Source organism: Neomonachus schauinslandi, chromosome 7 (assembly GCF_002201575.2).
Source record: "Neomonachus schauinslandi chromosome 7, ASM220157v2, whole genome shotgun sequence".
Taxonomy (NCBI): Eukaryota; Metazoa; Chordata; class Mammalia; order Carnivora; family Phocidae; genus Neomonachus; species Neomonachus schauinslandi.
In genome coordinates, this window is record NC_058409.1 from 85,477,541 (window position 1) to 85,496,655 (window position 19,115).

A 19,115-nucleotide genomic window follows, 5' to 3' on the forward strand; every position below is an offset into this window, starting at 1 on the left:
GAGGTAGAATGCAGATTCCCGAGTTCAGGTTCAATCAGTATTTTCTCAGTAGGTGTCAGATATTGGGATAAAGTTTTGTCTGGGTCGCCTGAGGAAAGGCAGAGAAAGGTCACCAGAAAAAAGACAACCCCCTTCAGGTGTTTGTAGTTAAGGAGGTACAGCCCTTGGCCTGGAGGGGATGGGGGGGGGGACGACAATGAATGTTTGTGCAAGATACTTGGTGACAGGAACTGTAAATGCACGCTTGCGCAGGACCGCCTCTGGGGGTCTGCCCTGTAGAAGAACGAAAGCCTCCTTCGTCACCGAGAGGACGCTCAGACCACGCCGCACCCTAGGATGTTGGGCTCGGAGGCTATCTTGAAGACCCGAATCCTCTGGCCTTCCTAGTAGCGCAAAGGCGGCATGGTGCGCATGCGCATGACCACCCCAGGGCTCAATCAAAGGCGGCGGGAAGTTGGTTTTCTGAGTAGCAACTGAGCTGCTTGAAGACCGATTGGAGATGACAGACCAATAAACAAACATTTCATTGGTTTAGCGTGCTCAGCTTCCCAATTCTCCAGCTTCCTATTGGATCTTTCAAGCAGAGCAGGGGCGTGACTCCCGGGGCTCCTCCCCGCGCTCTGGCCCAGCTTCGGGGTCCGGGGCTGAGGGAGCGGGACGGAAGTGAGTGGGTCCCGCCCCTTCCCCCGTCGTCTTCGCTGGAGCCGCTGCCGCTACAGTCGCTGCCCCCTCTCCGGCGAGCCGGAGTCTCCGTGCCGTACCCTCGGTCCCCGGCCGCGCGGAGCCGGGATGCACTGCTCCTGCTGTGGGTCCTCATCATGGAGACCAAACGGGTGGAGATTCCCGGCAGCGTCCTGGACGATCTCTGCAGGTACCGCGGCGCTGCCAGGGCCCCCCTTCGTCCCCTCCTCGTTTTCTCTCACACTGGCCGACCGCGGAGGCCTCCGCGTTTCCTCCCTCCCGCCCACATCCTTGTCCTCGCTTTCCGGTCCCGCGGTTGCTCGCTTTCCCCGCTCGACCCTTTTCTCGGACGACACCACCCCTGTCTTTCCGCCGCAGCTTCCCGGTTTCTCACGGCCCCTCCGTCCTTCCTCACGGGCCACCGGAATTTCCTCATTTTCTTAGTTCCCCAACTCTTCTTTGCTGCAAGTGAAGCCGCTGCGCCAAACCCTGGGTCTGGAGCGTTTTTCGGCTGCCCCCTCCCCCTCCCCCTCTCATTGTTTTTTTTTCTGCCTCTGACTTTTATAGACTGTTCCCCTCCTCCTCCCTTTTCTCATGCCTCAATTCTGTCCAAAGACCCCAAGGTTTTGAGCCTTAGTAGCCCCACGCCCCCGGATCTACGCAGGGAAGCAGTTTCAAACTTAACCTTTCGCCCGTGTGCTCTCACACGTCCGTGGCATTTTCTAAATTGCTATAAGGAATTACTGTCTTGTTCATCCCCAAACTTATTGGAAGGGGGTGGGTAGAGAGTTGCTTTTTTTTCATTCTTTAATTTTCCTTAAAGGAAATTCTCAACCACAGGGTTTTAACGCATGGTATACTTTTGAGAAATTTTTTACTTTCTTCCCTCTTGTTAGCGATGATTTCAGATAGCCAAACTTAGGGAAAATGGACTTAAAGTATTTTCTTTTCCCGAAGTAAAATTTTTGATGCAGTAATACCCTGGGTTGTCGCCGGCTTAGGTGGATTGTGAAATAAATTATAAGTGAGTAAAAGGCTCTGATAAAATAATACCTTTTGAAGTACATTTACTGCGTTTATGTATAGAAATCTGACTTTTAGTAGTTGTGTCGCATTCACGCCTTTTTTTTTTTTTTTTTTTTTTTTTTTTTTTTAAAGATTTTATTTATTTATTTGAGACAGAGAGAATGAGAGAGAGAGAGCACATGAGAGGGGGGAGGGTCAGAGGGAGAAGCAGGCACCCTGCCGAGCAGGGAACCTGATGCGGGACTCGATCCAGGGACTCCAGGATCATGACCTGAGCCGAAGGCAGTCGCTTAACCAACTGAGCCACCCAGGCGCCCTTTTTTTTTTTTTTTAAAGGAAAGAACTAATACTTGTGGAGGTACTGCTGTGTGCCAGGCATTGGGTGCTCCCTTCACATATATCATTTTATTTATTCCCCGAAACAAGTCCTATTTGGTGCAGTTATTTTCATTTTCATATGACAGAGTCGGTTTGTAATTTACACAAGGTCACATTTCTCATAATTCAGAAAATCAAGATTTGAAACCTAGGCCTTTTTCTCTACAACGCCTGTGCTTTTCCCCCTATGCTAGGTAGATGTTGCAGAAAGTCAAGTCTAATATTTTAAACCTCACAAAAGTACATGTAGATAACTATATAGACTAATTTTGGAACTAATAAGAATTAATGTCGCTATACTTCTTTGGTGATGATATGATTTTAATTTTTGGAATATGATCGATTGAAACAAACCACTTAAAATGCACTTATTTTCTGTGATCCCAATTTCATAAGAAAAGATTTAATGTATGTATGTCTGCGTGGATAAATGACTGGATGAACATGTACAAGAAGTGAGATTATGATTTTTTTATTGATGTTTCCAAGATCTTTTAAAGGACGTGTATTTTTATAGTTAGAAAAAAAGTAAAGATGGGTGTGTTTTTTAAAAGGTGAGCATTAATTATGTATGGATTACTAGGGATACAGGTTAATAAAAAGATGGGTAATTCACACTTTTTACAGACATCTAAAATAATCTTCCTACTCTTATGGGTTTATTTTGTATACTACATCATTGAAAGAAGTCCTAGCAACCATTATGAAGGTGATTGATTTTATGTGGAACCTGTTTACTCACAAAATTTGTTTTGTAAACAGTACGTTAAACGCCTGCTGAGTGTTAAAGATTCTTGGTTTTCCAGTGAGTTTAAGCAATTTTATACAAATCTTTTGGAATAGGGTAACATTTTTTTTTCTTTAAGAAATGAGAGTAACATTTTTGTTATTACTGTGTTTTGGCTATATAAATAAGGATTATATGTTTAAATATTAGGGCTAGCTGCTTGACTAATAAACCAAATAACCATTTCTTAAAAAACTTTAAGTTTTAAAAAACATGCAATTTTAAAGTTAGTGTTTATAATATTTTTGTTGGTAAATTTAAAGACTTTTAATGTGAACAGTTCAGGCTTTTATGATTGTGGGTTTTTTAAGAAATAAATTTACTAAAAATTTATGTTTAATTTCTATAAAAATAAAGCTTAATGGAAAAGTTAATTTTTCTGCTCTTTTAAGTACCTCTTGATTTATGTTTGGCTTTGACTCGTTTTTATATTTTCTCCAATTCTGTTGTTTATTATTAGTGTATTTAAGAAGTTTTTTGTTTTGTGTTATTGATTTCTGATACATTACATATTCCTGCTAATCTTGTCTACTTCAGTCATTGACCATATAGTAATAATTCTGTAGAAATGTAAAATTGAGAATAATTTTGATGTGAAAAATTAGAGGAGGAGACTTACATTCTCAAGAAGTGACTTTGTAACAGTTAGACTGCTTATAACCTAAGACATGGAATGTTATTTTGCAGATGGTTTCATATGCAAAATTTCATTTACTGGGATACCAGTGTAGCCATTAGAAATTCCTAAGGCAGTTAGCAAACAGTAAACTGAAGGAAAATACTTGTGTCTTGAAAGATGGATACAGTATACTATTGAACATAATACTTAGTCATTTGATGCCTTTTGTTAAATTTTTAAATGGTGTGTGTGTGTGTGTGTGCCCAAGGAAGTCTGAGAGCATATACACCAAACTGAAAAACACTAGTTATTTCTGGGTAAAATGAAATTAGAGGAGAGGAAGGAAAGACTGTCATCTAAAATGTTCTAGTGAACATTCTAGTAAACTTGTATGTAGAAAGTAAATCTGCTCTCATCTTATGGTGATATTTGCCTCTGTTGCACCATGATTTTTGACATTAAAAGTCAAAGAATTTTTCAATACCATTTAAATTAGCTTATTAAATACCTGAAAAGTATGTTTTTAAAGTAAAAATTGAAAACTACAGCTTGTTTCTCTTTTAAAGAAATGCTTGGAGTTTTTTTTAAAGCCCCTTTAAGAATTAAATGGTGAAGCCACTCTAGTGTTAAAAGGAGAAAGGTATGTTCTGGCAACTAATGTTGCTGCTATTTTGGTGATTGTGTAAGCTAATCAAATAATTCTTGCTCATCTTCAGGTTGCCATTTTAGTGTTCAATTCTGCAACAGTTTTGTACTAATTGTAGTTCTGTTAATGTTCTATCTGTAGGAAAATTGAAAAGATGACATTTTGTGAGGTGGAGAAATTTTTCTCATAACAAATTATGGTGAAAAGCATTTTATTTCATATATACTACGTATACACACATATTTATTTATTTTTATTTTTAGTAATCTACACCCAATGTGGGGCTTGAACTCATGACCCCGAGATTTAGTCCTGTGCTCCTCCAACTGAGTCAGCCAGGCACCCCTGCACACACTTTTAAATCTTTAAAACAGATCAAAAACATACATAGAATGAAAGCATTGACATGTTATTTTCATGTATTGAAATTTCCTTTTTTTTTTTTTTTTGGGAGTGAGCGAGCGTGTGCTTGCACACAGCGCTGAGGGGCATGGGTGGGGGAGAGGGAGAGAGAACCCTTTTTTTAAATATATATATATGTTTTATTTATTTGACAGAAAGAGAGAGCACAGGCAGGGAGGGCAGCAGAGGGAGAGGGAGAAGCAGGCTTTCCACTGAGCAGGGAGCCTGATGTGTGGGGCTCGATCCCAGGACCCTGGGGATCATGACCTCAGCTGAGGGCAGATGCTTAAGGACTGAGCCACCCAGGTGCCTGAGAATCTTAAGCAATCTCCGCACCCAGCCCTATGCAGGGCTTGATCTCATGACCCTGAGATTATGACCTGAGTTGAAATCAAGAGTCCGTTGCCTGGATGGCTCAGATGGTTAAGCGTCTGCCTTCAGCTCCGGTCATGATCCCAGGGTCCTGGGATCGAGCCCCCTCAACCGGCTCACTGCTCAGCGGGGGGCCTGCTTCTCCCTCTCCTGCTCCCCCTGCTTGTGCTCTCTCGCTCTCTGTCAAATAAATAAAATCTTAAAAAAAAATCTGTTGTTGCTTAACCGAGTGAGCCACCCAGGAGCCCTCCTTTTTCTTATAAAGTTTCTTTTTTTTTTTTTTAAAGATTTTTTTTATTTATTCATGAGAGACAGAGAGAGAGAGGCAGAGGGAGAAGCAGGCTCCCAAGGAGCAGAGAGCCCAGTGCGGGACTCGATCCCAGGACCCTGGGATCATGACCTGAGCCGAAGGCAGACGCTTAACCATCTGAGCCACCCAGGCGCCCTCTTATAAAGTTTCTTAAAGAAGGCAGCTTTTTTTTTTTTTTAAGATTTTATTTATTTATTTGACAGGGAGTGAGCGCGCGTGAGCCCGTATAAGCGGGGGAGCGGCAGGCAGAGGGAGAAGCTGGTTCCTGCTGAGCAGGGAGCCCCAGGGCTCCATCCCAGGACCCTGAGATCCTGATCTGACCGAAAGGCAGACGCTTAACCGACCGAGCCACCCAGGTGCCCCAAGAAGTCAGCTTTTAGTTGTTAAAAAGATGTGCTCATGTGTAAGGTTAAAAAAAAAAAAAAAAAAAAAGTTGAGGAGTACGGGTGAAGTTATAAAAGAAAAGCAACAGTCTTCTGCCCTACCCCTTTTTATCTGAGTTCTGCTCTCCAGACTTTTACCTGTTTTGTGTTGAATTCTCCTGGTATATAATGTAGTATTTTAAAATATACTTGGACTAGTTTCTTGTTTTATCAACTTCAGATGTTAGATTGAGAATTTAGTTAACCTCGGTAGATAGGTGAGGGTTTAGTTTATCAAAAGCCTACTGATGCCTTTGCCCTACTTCCAGTACAGTTATATCACTATTTTAAATTGTTCTGTTGGTTAGCTTTCTGCTTTATGGATTTATGGTCAGTATTTTGAGTCTGTATTTGATAAGGTGGGGCAGTCAGTGTCCCATCTTTTCTTCCTTTTCCTTCTTACACATTCCCTCAGCTTCTATCCAGGTGAACTTAAAAATTGATAGTATTTACATTCCATTTTGTAACCTTAATGAGGGCTCTTACACTTTTTACTATTGGTTGACTGCAAAAGCTGAACAAGAGTAATAGCATTTTTATATGGTATAACTATGCATTTTTATATGGTATAATATGCACGTATTTTTCACAGTAGAGGCAAGTTTACAATGGCTAGGATTTTGTTTCTTTTCCCTCTAGTCATAGTTAGGATCCCTTCCGTAAGGACCTTGGGAGAGAATGCCAAAATGAATTCTCTTTCTTATATTCTACTAATTGGTCAAAATGATGCTGCCTTTTATAGTTTTTTCTTTTGGAGAAAGAAGCATATGCTTTCTTCATTATTCCCTCATTCTTTCTAGCTATTCTTTTTTTTTTTTTTTTTTTTAAGATTTTATTTTTAAGTAATCTCTACATCCAACATAGGGCTTGAGCTTACAACCCCAAGATCAGGAGTTGGACACTCTACCAACTGAGCCAGCCAGGCGCCCCTCTTTCTGGCTATCCTTGAAGTCTATTTTTTTTCTTTTTGATTGTCTTTTTGTTCCAGTGTTGACTTTTGCTTCATACTTGGATTATGATTCTTTTGTACATTTACCTCTCTTCCCCAACACCTTCAAAATAGCTTCCTCCCCTCCACCCCTGTCTGCTCCTTTATTTTGTCCTCAGTCGTACTCTTAGTCATACTGTCTATGCTACAGAATTCTTTTTTCCTGGAGAGTGCCTTCTTGGAGACCTCCACTTCTCTAGCCCAGTCTGGACTGGTTGTTCCCTAGAGTTGCCAAACAACTGGCCTGCTAGAATTCTCTTTCATGGCTCTGCCGGGTCGGGTCTCTTATCTCTCTTTTTTTTTTTTTTTTTAAAGATTTTATTTATTTATTTGACAGAGACGCAGCGAGAGAGGGAACACAAGCAGGGGGAGTGGGAGAGGGAGAAGCAGGCTTCCCATGGAGCAGGGAGCCCGACGCGGGGCTCGATCTCAGGACCCTGGGATCATGACCTGAGCCGAAGGCAGACGCTTAACAACTGAGCCACCCAGGTGCCCCGGGTCTCTTATCTCTTAAATCTCATGTTTTATGCTTTCTTGGTTTTCATTCTTGTTTTCCTGGTGCACATTCTAAAGTAATTTCCTTCGAGAGGGTCATTAGAAATAAACTTCTGAGTCCCTATATAACTAAAATGCCTGTTTCTCTTCCCACACTTATGTTCCCAGGTGGTCCAGGGTTCACACTTTTTTGAGTTCCAAGGTTCTAGGAGATAACCTCAACGCTCTTTTCTTCAGGGCCAGTTTTTTCAATGTAATTTTTTCTTTGTCATGCCCCAGATTTTCCTTTGATGTTGGATGGTTTTTGTTGCTGTTTCATATTTAAGATGAGGTTATAAGGGGCTTGTTTATTGATAGGCTCTTTTATGTGAGTGGATAGGGTGTTAGCTCTTACACTGGGAATCCTTGAAAACCAGTTTTGCTTTGGGGTGCCAACACCCAAACCTATCAGCTAAAGTTGGAAAAGAGCCTCAGATGTTGTTACTCCTTCCCCCACTCTCTTGTAGGAGAAACTCCTGACTCAAAGGAGTGAAAGAAGAATAGACCGTCTTCTATTACATAAGTAGACCTTGCCCTTCCCCCTCTCCCTTTTTAAAAAATTGAAGTACAGCTGACACAATGTTACATTAGTTTCAGGTGTACAGAATAAGTGATTTGAGTACTCTGTTATGCTGTGCTCACCACAAGTGTAGCTGCCATCTGTCACCATACAAATGCTATTAAAATACCATTGACTATATTCCCTATACCATACCTTTAATCTCTGTGACTTACTCCTTCCAAACTGGAAGCGTGTTATCTCCCACTTCCCTTCACCCATTTTGCCCATACCCTAATCCCTTCCCCTCTGGCAACCATCAGTTTAGTTTGTTCTCTGTATTTATGGGTCTGTTTCTGTTTTGTTTGTTCATTTGTTTTGTTTAGATTTCCAGACATAAGTGAAATCATGCTATTTGTCTGACTTGTTTCACTTAGCTTCACTTGTTTCACTCTCTAGGTCCATCCATGTTTTCACAAATGGCTAGATCATTCTTTATGGCTGAGTGATATTCCATTGTATATATGTATGTATATGCACATATATATCTTTATCCATTCATCTATTGGTGGACACTTGGGTTGCTTCTTTATCTTGGCTATTGTAAATAATGCTGCAGTAAACATAGGGGTGTGTGTATCTTCTTAAATTGGTGTTTCTGTTTTCTTTGGGTAAATACCCAGTAGTGGAATTATTGTATCATATGGTATTTCTATTTTAATTTTTTGAGAAATCTTTATACTGTTTTCCACAGTGGCTGCACCAGTTTAAATTCCTACCAGCAATGCATGAGGGTTTCTTTTTCTCCATATCCTTGCCAACACTTGTTATTTCTTGTCGTTTTGATTTTGGCCATTCTGACAGGTATGAGATGATATTTCATTATGGGTTTTGTTTTTTGTTTTTTTTAATTTATTTGAGAGAGAGAGGAGTCACAAGTAGGCAGAGCAGCAGGCAGAGGGAGACGGAGAAGCAGGCTCTCCACTGAGCAGGGATCTCGATGCGGGGCTGTATCCCAGGACCCCAGGATCATGACCCAAGCCGAAGGCAGACGCTTAACCGACTGAGCCACCCAGACACCCCTCATTATGGTTTTGATTTGCATTTCCCTGATGATGAGTGATGTTGAGCATCTTTTCATGTGTCTCTGCCATCTGTATGTCTTTGGAAAAATGTCTATTCAGGTCCTCTGCCATTTTAAATCAGATTATTTGTTTTTTGATGTTGAGTTGCATAAGTTCTTTATATAGTTTGGATATTAACTCTTTATCGGATATATCATTTGCGAATACCTTCTTATATTCAGTAGGTTGTGTTGTTTTGTTGATGATTTCCTTTGCTGTGCAGAAGCTTTTTATTTTGGTGTAGTCCCAGTGGCTTATTTTTTGCTTTTGTTTTCTTGCCTGAAGAGACATACCCAGTAAAATGTTGCTAAGTTTGGTGTCAGAGAAGTTAGTGCTGGGGTGCTTGGGTGGCTCAGTCAATTGAGCGGCTGCCTTCGGCTTGGGTCGTGATCCCAGGGTCCTGGGATCGAGCCCTGAGTCGGGTTTCCTGCTCATCAGGAAGCCTGTTTCTCCCTCTCCCTGCTGTTCCCCCACTTGTGCACGCATGCTCGCTCTCTCTCTCAAATGAATAAATAAAATCTTAAAAAAAAAAAAAACTGCCTATGTTTTCCTCCAGTTTTATGGTTTCATGTTTTACATTTAGATCTTTATATTGAGTTTATTTTTGTGTGTGGTGTTATAAAGTGGTCCGGTTTCATTCTTTTGCATATAGGTGTCCAGTTTTCCCAGCACCATTTATTGTAGATTGACCATATAAATATAAACGTGGGTTTATTTCTGGATTCTCTGTTCCATTGATCTGTGTGTTTATTTTTGTGCTATTACTTTACTATTTTGATGATTATAGCTTGGTGGTATATCTTTTTCTTTCTTTTTTTTTTTTTAAAGATTTTATTCGTTTGTCAGAGAGAGAGCACATGCACAAGCAGGGGGAGCTTCAGGCAGAGGGAGAAGCAGGCTCCTTGCTGAGCAGGGAGCCCATTGTAGGACTCAATCCCAGGATGCCATCCGAGGATGCTGGAATTCTTCTTTGGTACTTTGTCTGGTTTTGGTATCAGGATAATGCTGGCCTTGTAGAATGTATTTGGACGTTTTCTTTTTTGTTGTATTTTTTGGAATAGTTTGAGGAGAATAGGTATTAACTCTTTAAATGTTTGGTGGAATTCACTTGTGAATTAGTCTGGTCCTGGACTTTGTTTGTTGGGAGTTTTTTGATTACTGATTCAATGTTGTTACTAGGAATCAGTCTACTCAGATTCTCTATTTCTTCCTGATTCAGTTTTGGAAGATTGTATATTTCTAGGAATTTATCTATTTTCTTCTAGATTGTCCAATTTGTTGGCATATAGTTCTTTATAGTAGCCTCTTACAATCATTTGTATATCTGTGGTGTTGGTTCTTCTCATTCTTTTCTGATTTTATTTATTTGGGTCTTTTCTCCTTTTGAGTCTCTCTAAAGGTTTATAAGTTTTGTTTGTCTTTACAAAGAACCAGCTCTTGGTTTCATTGATCTTTTCTTTTCTTTTCTTTTTTTTTTTTAGTTTCTTACTTATTTCTGCTCTGATCTTTATTATTTCCTTTTTTCTACTAACTTTGGGTTTGTTCTTTTTGTAGTTCCTTTAGGTGTAATGTTAGATTGTTTGAGATGCTTCTTGTTTCATGAGGCAGGCTCTGTTGCTATAAATTTACTGCGTTTACTGCGTTTGCTACGTCCCAAAGATTTTGGACTGTTGTGTTTTCATTGTCATTGGTCTCCGTGTATTTTTTAATTTCCTCTTTAATTTCTTCTTTGACCCATTGGTTGTTTAGTAGCATGGTGTTTAGTCTCCATGTGTTTGTGTTTTTTCTAGTTTTTCTTTCTTTTTTTCCTTTTATTTTAAAATTATTTCCTTTTATTTTAAAATTATTTTTAAAGATTTTAAAGATTTTATTTGAGAGAGAGCTTGAGAGCGAGTGTATGCAGGAGCTGGGGGGAGGGGCATAGGGAGAGGAAGGGCTGACACTGCTCCATCCCAGGACCCTGAGATCATGACCTGAGCTGACATCAGCACTTAACCAACTGAGCCACGCAGGTGCCCCTCTAGTTATTTTCTTATAGTTGAGTTATAGTTCTATACTGTTGTGGTCAGAAAAGATGCATGATATGATTTCAGTCTTAAATTTACTAAGACTTGTTTTGTAGCCTAATGTGTGATCCATCCTGGGAGTGTTTCACATGTACTTGAAAAGAATGTATATTCTGTTATAGGATGGAATGTTCTGTATATATTCTGTTAAGTCATTCAGTCTAATGTGTCATTCACAGACACCATTTCCTTATTGATTTTTTTTTTTTGCCTGGATGATCTATCAATTGATGTTAAGTGGGGTGTTCAGGTTCCCTGCTATTGTTGTATTATTGTATTACTGTCAATTTCTCCCTCTGTGTTGTTAATACTTGCTTTATTTAGGTGTTCCAGTGTTGGGTACATAGATATTAAAATTGTTACATCCTCTTTTTGTATTGATCCTTTTATCATTAGGTAATGCCCCCTCTTTGTCTCTTGCTACAGTATTTGTTTTGAGGTCTGTTTTATCTCATGTAAGTATTTGTCTAATACAAGTATTCCTGCTCTGTTTTTTCCCCCCCACTTCCATCTGCATAGAATATCTTTTTCCATCCCATCACTTTCAGTCTGTATGTGTCTTTAGGTCTCAAGTGAGCCTTTTGTAAGCAGCCTATTGCTGGGATTTGTTTTTTGTCTGTTCTGTCACTCTGTGTCCTTTGGAGCATTTAGACCATTTATATTTAAAGTAATTGTTGATGGAATACTACTCAGCCATCAAAAAATGAAATCTTGCCATTTGCAAAGACATGGATGGAACTAGAGGGTATTATGCTAAGTGAAATAAGTCAATCAGAGAAAGACAATTACCATATGATTTCATTCATTTGGGGAATTTAAGAAACAAAACAGGATCATAGGGGAAGGGAGGGAAAAATAAAACAAGATGAAATCAGAGAGGGAGATAAACCATAAGAGATTCTCAATCATAGGAAACAAACTGAGGGTTGCTGGAGGGGAGGGGGTTGGGGATGGGGTAACTGGGTGATGGACATGAAGGAGGGCTTGTGATGTAATGAACACTGGGTGCTATATAAGACTGATGAATCACTGAACTCTACCTCTGAAATTAATAATACACTATATGTTAATTGAATTTAAATTAAAAAATCTGAAAAAATTATTGATAGGTGTGTATTTATTGCCATTTTGTTAATTGCTTTCCAGTTGTTATGTAGTTCTTCTCTGTTCTGTTCTTCTTCTCTTGCTCTTTCCTTGTATTGAGGACTTTATTTGGTGTTATACTTGGTTTTGTTTGTTCTTATTTTTTGTGTATCTATTACAGGTTTTTGGTTTGTAGTTACCATGGGATTCATATGTAATATCCTAAATAAATAGCAAACTTAAGTTGGTAACTTAAGTTTGAACACATTCTAAAAGAATTTCATTTTTACCACCCCTCCATGTTTTTTATGTATACATTGTCATATTTTGTCTTTTTGTTTTGTGAGTCCCCCTAACTAATATTTTAGATATAATTGATTTGACTACTTTTGTCTTTCAGCTTTCATACTAGCTTTATAAGTGATTGCTCTACTACCTTATGTATGTTTGCTTTTACTCATGAAATTTTTTCCTTTCATAATTTTCTTCTAGTTATGGCTTTTTCTTTTTCACTTAAAGAAGTCTCTAGCATTCTTTAAGGCTGGTTTTGGTGATGAACTCCTTTCATTTTTGTGTAACTGTTTATCTCTTCTTCAATTCTAAATGATAATTTGCCAGAGAGATCATTCTTGGTTGTGATTTTTTTCCTTTCAGCATTTTGAATATGTCATGCCACTTGTTTCTGGCCTGCAGAGTTTTTGCTGAAAAATTAGCTGATAGCCTTGTGGGGTTTCCCTTGTACATAAGTGTTTTGCTCTTTCTGCTTTTAAAGTTCTTTTATTTTTATTTTTATTTATTTATTTATTTTTAAAGATTTTATTTATTCAAGATACAGAGAGAGAGAGAGAGCATGAGCAGTGGGAGAGGCAGAGGGAGAGGAAGAAGCAGACTCCCCATTGAGTCAGGAGCCCGATGTGGGGCTCGATCCCAGGACCCTGGGATCATGACCTGAGCCGAAGGCAGACGCTTAACCATCTGAGCCACCCAGGCGCCCCAAGTTCTTTTATTTTTAATCTTTGACATTTTAATCATGGTGTGGGACTCCTATAATGCAAATTTTGTTCACTTGATGTTATCCGAGAGATCCCATAACCTATTCTCTTTCTCTCTCTCTCTCTTTTTTTTAAACAGTTGAGCTTGGGTGCTTTCCATTGTGTTTTCCAGCATGCTGCTTCTGCATTTTCTAATCTGTTGATTCCCTCTAGTATACTTTTCATTTCAGTTATTATATTCCTCAACTGTATTTTTTTTTTCTTCATATTTTCTCTTTGTTGAAATTTTTACTGAGTTCCTCCACTCTTCTCTCCAGTCTGGTGAGCATGACTATTACTTTGAAGTCTTTGTCAGGTAGATTGGTTATCTCCGTTTCATTTAGCTCTTTCTGTGAGGTTTTGTCTGTTTGTTTGGAGCATATTCCTGTCTCCTCATTTTGCTTGACTTTCTGTGTGTGTTTCTATGAATTGGGTAGAACAGCTACTTCTAAACTTGAGGGGAATGGTCTTGTGTATGGTTGTCCCCTTTGTAGACTGTGTGTGCCCAGTGACTTTCACTGGCTGGAGCTTTGGCTAGCGTGGGCTAGGGGTCCTGGGGCACTCTGTGCTGGGACTGCCCTGGTGGGATGTCTGTAGCTGAATTGGGCATGGGCCAGGGTGGTCCCAGAGCTCTCTGCAGAGTGTTCCCTGGCAGGACAGCTAAAACTGAAGTGACTGGAAGCAGAGGGAGTCCTGGGGTTCTTCATGCATAGGCACTCTGGCAGGATCACTGAAGCTGAAGTAGGCAGTGAGTGGGGTGGTCTGAGGTTCTCTGCACGGAGGTATGCTGGCAGGATTCCTGAAATTGAAATAGGTGCAAGGTGGGCTGGCCTGGGATGACCCATGCAGAGGCGCCCTGGCTGGATGGCTGGAGCTGAGGCTGGGCACAAGTGTGTGTGTGGGGGGCTGTCTCAGGGCGTTCTGTGCAGCAGGTTCCCTGGCAGGGTGGTTGGAGCTGAGGTGGGTGTAGGCTGGGGATTCCTGGGGTGCTATATGCAGGGGGTGCCCTGGCATGATTCTCCTTTTTTTTTTTTTTTAGATTTAATTTATTTATTTGAGATAGAATGAGCGAGAGAGAGAACACAAGCAGGGGGAGCAGCAGGCAGAGGGAGAAGCAGGCTCCCCACTGAGCAGGGCGCCCGATGTGGGACTCCAGGATCATGACCTGAGCCGAAGGCAGCCGCTCAACTGACTGAGCCACTCAGGCACCCTGTTTCTCCTTTTTTTAAAGTCCTATTTCTTATTCCCATTTCCAGCTTACCTTTCTTCACTTGAGGCTTTTCTGGATTGGATGGGAATGAGATTGAATTTCTTTGTCCTATGTACTTTCTTACCACATTTTAGGTTGTGGTTAGTGTCTAGAAACTTAACTAGAAATGAAAATTTTTGGTTAAAGATATAGTAGGTTGTATGCAAACATCGATTCCACTAAAAGAGTAAAGTTTAAAACAAACTTGAATATATAAAGCCACAGGGAAACGAAGAAGTGAAAGGATGAGCAACAAAATTTGGTAACTAAAAGGGAATGTTGTATATAACTTAGCAGACGTAATAGACCCGAATGAGAGACTAGTGTAATAGTGTCAATCTACTCTAGAATAAGAGCATATTGAAAAATGGCAGAACTGAATTTATATATCCTGTAAACATACTGAAAACCCTCAGCCTTCTTCCCTTGCTCAACTCCTAGAACGTGGCAGAGCTTGGCCTTTACCCTCCAGGTCCAAGATGGGAAGAATCTTTAGGTGATCGGACTAACTCATGAGGATAGATCTAAAGATACTGACATTGGTGGTTCCTCAGTTAAATGGCTCAGCCTGATGACTTACTTTAAATGGTTCCTGATAGGGACGCCTGGGTGGCTCAGTAGATTAAGCATCTGCCTTTGGCTCAGGTCATGATCCCAAGGTCCTGGGATCCAGCCCTGCATCAGGCTCCCTGCTCAGCGGGGAGTCCGCTTCTACCTCTCCCTCTGCCTGCTGCTCCCCCAGCTGTGCTCTCTTGCTCTCTCTCTCTCTCTCTCTCTCTCGCTCTCTTTGGCAAATAAATAAATAAAATCTTTAAAAAAAATTAATAAATGGTGCCTGATAGTTTGACAACCTTCCTAAATAGCTTTGTGGTCTGTCACTTAAATGTGAACATCTGAATAGGCCTCTTAACATGAAAGGTAGAGCTTAAAACTAAAAGAAAAAAGAGGAACTGGGAAGAATCAAACTATGCAGGTAGAGAAAACTTAAAAAAAAAAAAAACCCATATTGATCTCCTTAGAGAGGTAGAGTTTTATAATCATTGAATAACAGGATAATCTATAAAAGCATAATCTAAACAGTTAAAACTAGCATTTGGAAATTAAAAATATGAGAGCAAAACCAAAAATCTTAATAGATGGTTTGCAAAATAAAGTTGAGAATGTTTCTCAGAAGGTGGGGGTGAGGGGAGGAATCAGAGGTAGGAAATACCAGAGGAGAGTAAAGAATCATGAGGATCAGTCCATGAGGTCCTTTAACACTGAGGGATGTGAGTTTCCAAATAGGCAAGGTCCATTGAATGGCCAGTGCAGTAGATAAAAAATAGACAACTGGGAAATTTCAGAACACTGGGAATAGAAGGAAAAACCTGAAATCTTCCAGACTGAAAAAAATATGCCAAAGGAATCCGAATGGCTTCAGTCAGTATCAAAATTGGAGGCTGGCAGGAGACAGCACTGTCTTCAAAATTATGAAGGAAAATGATTTTCAACCTAGAATTCTTTATCTAGCCTAATTGTTAAATATGAGGATAAAGATACTTTGAGATACAGAATGTATCCGTATTTATCTCCCTTGCATTTTTCCTCCAGGAGGTTTGGGAGGATATACTTCAAAGGAAAGAAGAAAGAAAATTGAGGAGAAAGAAAGGATACAAGAAACATGAAATCTGATAGGATAGAGGCCTAGGGAACCATGGGATGCCGGTGAAAGGACAGCATAGGATGATAGGTGTGTATCAGGTGTAGATGACAACTACCTCAGATTGGAACAGATCAGAAGGCTCAAGGATATTCTTCAAGATGAAATGGTGTGTTTGAATTAATATCTGAGAAAAAAATTTAGGAAACTAGTGGAAGATTGAATTAGTGACAGGTATGATAGAGAACACAAAGTAAATGCAATGATAAGACATCTATTAATTATGGGAAGAACGAAGGATTGTTCAGGAAAGGAAAAGTAATTCTAGCTTACCATGTAGCTTAGTTGTGAATTGCATTTACAGAGTCAGAGTAATGTAAAGAGTGAATGCTGATCTAACTCTGTGGTTATCGGTGGGAGTGATTTTTGCTCCCCTCAGGGAACATTTGGTAATATCTGGAGATCTTTTTGTTGTTACACCTTGGTGGGGAGTGCTGTTGACATCTAATAGGTAGAAGCTAGGGTTGCTGCTGGACATCATCCAGTACACAGGAAAGTTCCTCTCAACATAGGTACCTTCTTCAAAATGTCAGTAGTGCTGAAGTGGACAACCTAACCAAAACTGATAGAATTTTGTTGGGTGGGTGGAGAGATTAGAAGACTGTGTAGAATGGGAGTGGGAATAGAGTGAATTCCATAATGGAAATAATGCCCCAAACTGAGAAAATAAATACCAGAGTTTATTTTAGAGATGTGTTAAGTAAAATAAAATCAGACAAAAGAAGGTTAGTATTTTTTGATTGCTGTTCTGTTTTACCACCCACTGGCCATTCTGAGACTTGGGCATTGGTCTGTCTCAGAGTTCAGCTCACAATGTTCGTGGTGTGTTGTTCGTAGTCTTTTTTTTTTTTTTTTTTTTGTTGTTGTTCGTAGTCTAATCTGAACTTGTGTAGCTTGGAGTTGAGCCTTAGTTCATAAATAATTTCCCAGGACCATTTTCCTGAGCTGCTTCTCTTTTGCTATCTTCCTGCTACTAATTGGCTCTTTAGGTCTGTCCTTTTGGGTTCTATAGCCAGAGAGCCACTCTGGCACACACTTCACGTGTTCACTGAGACCGAGCAACTGGAGGTTAGAAGAATAAAAGCAGTGGAGATTGGCCCTACTCTCTTGGGACCACACAGTTCTTACGATTCAAGAGGAAGTTTCCTGTCCCTTAGAGTTTTAGCCTCTGTGGGTCTCTGTTAAAGCCACTGTTGCAGCCACCTCTAACCATGATGGTATTGCTTGGGGGCTAGGGCATGGGAGAAAGGAGAAAAGAAAGGAAGAATTTTCCCCACTATCTCCAAGTCTTAGGAGATGTGCTTAGACTCCTCTCTCAACCCTTGAGGCAAAACTAGAAGGTTTCTGGGGCTCTCTGTCCCTGCTGGTGCTCACCTCCAAACCCCAGTCCAGCTAGGCGACACTGGAGGGTGGAAAAATGGTAAATTCACTTCGAATACTGTCTTCCCCAGTCTTCCTGCTACTGTTTACTTTTCACAGTCCTCAAATAGCTGCTCTATGCATTTTGTTAAGGTTTCAATAGCTGCATTTTATGGGAGGGAGAGAGTGAAGTGTTTGTTTCATCTAACCAGACTAGGAACCTATGTAAGCATTTAAAAGATAAATTATGACTATCAGTGTGTCACTTTCAATGTATATGTCAAACAGTTTGCTAGACTATGGGAATAAAAATATGCAAAGATAGAGTACATTATCTCAATGAACTAATTTGGAGGAGTTTGTGGACAATAGTAAAAGCCACATGATTGTAAAGGAGTGGGAGTCTGAGAGAGTATGTAAATCTGTTCAGAGGAGGCTGGCTGGTGTATCTACATAGGAGAGTAGTGTTAGTCATGAAGGACAAATTAGGAATTTGCTAGATGGACAAGGGAAAGGAAGTGTATATAGTATATGGACGATAGTTTAGGACATTTCCAAGAATTTGGTATCACTGGGTATAAAGAACTCATTGGGCAATCTTAGAGGTTGTGCAGGTGAGCAGGGACTGGATCTCGAATGCCATGTAGAAGAGTTTTGATTTTTGTATCTTAGCTAATGCCATCAGAGTTTCATGTTACACATTTTATTCTTAGTATATGTGCTGTTTAAGCTCCCTTTCCCCATAGTTTTCCTATACTGAAATGTGGGTTAGGTACCTATTTGTCTTACCATTTATATATTCATTCCCCTATTGGAATGTTACATTTTTATAATTTAAAAACATGTTTTTGAGGTTGATTTGAAACTTGGAAACCACCAAGAACATTTGCTAGTGAATAGTGTGAGTGATCAAGCTGGGTGATAACTAATTTTTAATTTTTTAAAAATAACTCAAAAAACCAATGGATTTCTTTTATGTAGTTCAGTCTGTCTCTTGAGGTCATTACCAAAATAGGCTATGCAGTGGAAGAAGCAATTGGTAGTTGCTTAATGAGTGCTGAAAATCCCGTTCACTTAGATTTTTAAATTCTGACTTGTTGCACAAAGAGGGGTTCGTTATCTGAATCACATACAAATAATAAAGAGTGTACATTTATACTATATATATAAACTATTTCTCCAGCTCCCTTCAAATGTACTTGGAAAAGACAATTTAGGATTTTAAAAAGTGAATATACTTTATTTTGAACTCAGGTTCTGCAGATGAGGTTATTTGAGAAGTCTAGTCTATTAATGAACTGTTGATTTCTTTAATGTCTCTTTGTAATACTCTAAATGTGGAGATTAAGCAGCTAACATCTTTCCTGTTTGAATGAATGAATATATTTGTATATATTCTTAGAAGGCTTCTTAAAAAAATTTGATTATAGGGGAGATACCTGTGGTAAACTGTTTTCCCAGCCTCCTCTTCCCTGTGCAGCATTGGTGTCATAGTGGTGAGCATAGCTGCCTTCCAGACTCCTCTTCCTGTAGTAATTTTCCCCAGATTTTCCTTCCTTGATCAGCTCTGCTCTTGGTCCCTTTTTTATGTTGGTGGGTCAGGGGTGAAGCAGTTAAGTAGGTTAAAATCATTACCATTTGTAAATGTAATTTTAACATGTTTTTTGTTTTTGACAGCCGATTTATTTTGCATATTCCCAGCGAGGAAAGAGACAATGCTATCCGAGTGTGTTTTCAGATTGAACTTGCCCATTGGTTTTACTTGGATTTCTACATGCAGAACACACCAGGATTACCTCAGTGTGGGATAAGAGACTTTGCTAAAGCTGATATCCTTTTT

General features: G+C 39.8%; 1 protein-coding gene across 1 annotated transcript in view; it reads left to right on the forward strand.

Annotated features, from left to right (window-relative positions):
* The first annotated feature begins 634 nt into the window (after positions 1-634).
* Positions 635-19,115, forward strand: part of DCP2 (decapping mRNA 2) — a 48,917-nt gene continuing 30,436 nt past the window's right edge. Inside the window, exons 1-2 of the mRNA XM_021698927.1 lie at positions 635-871; positions 18,953-19,104. Coding sequence (XP_021554602.1) covers positions 819-871; positions 18,953-19,104 — 205 coding nt within the window. The 5' untranslated portion in view covers positions 635-818. The remainder of the gene's footprint in view (positions 872-18,952; positions 19,105-19,115) is intronic.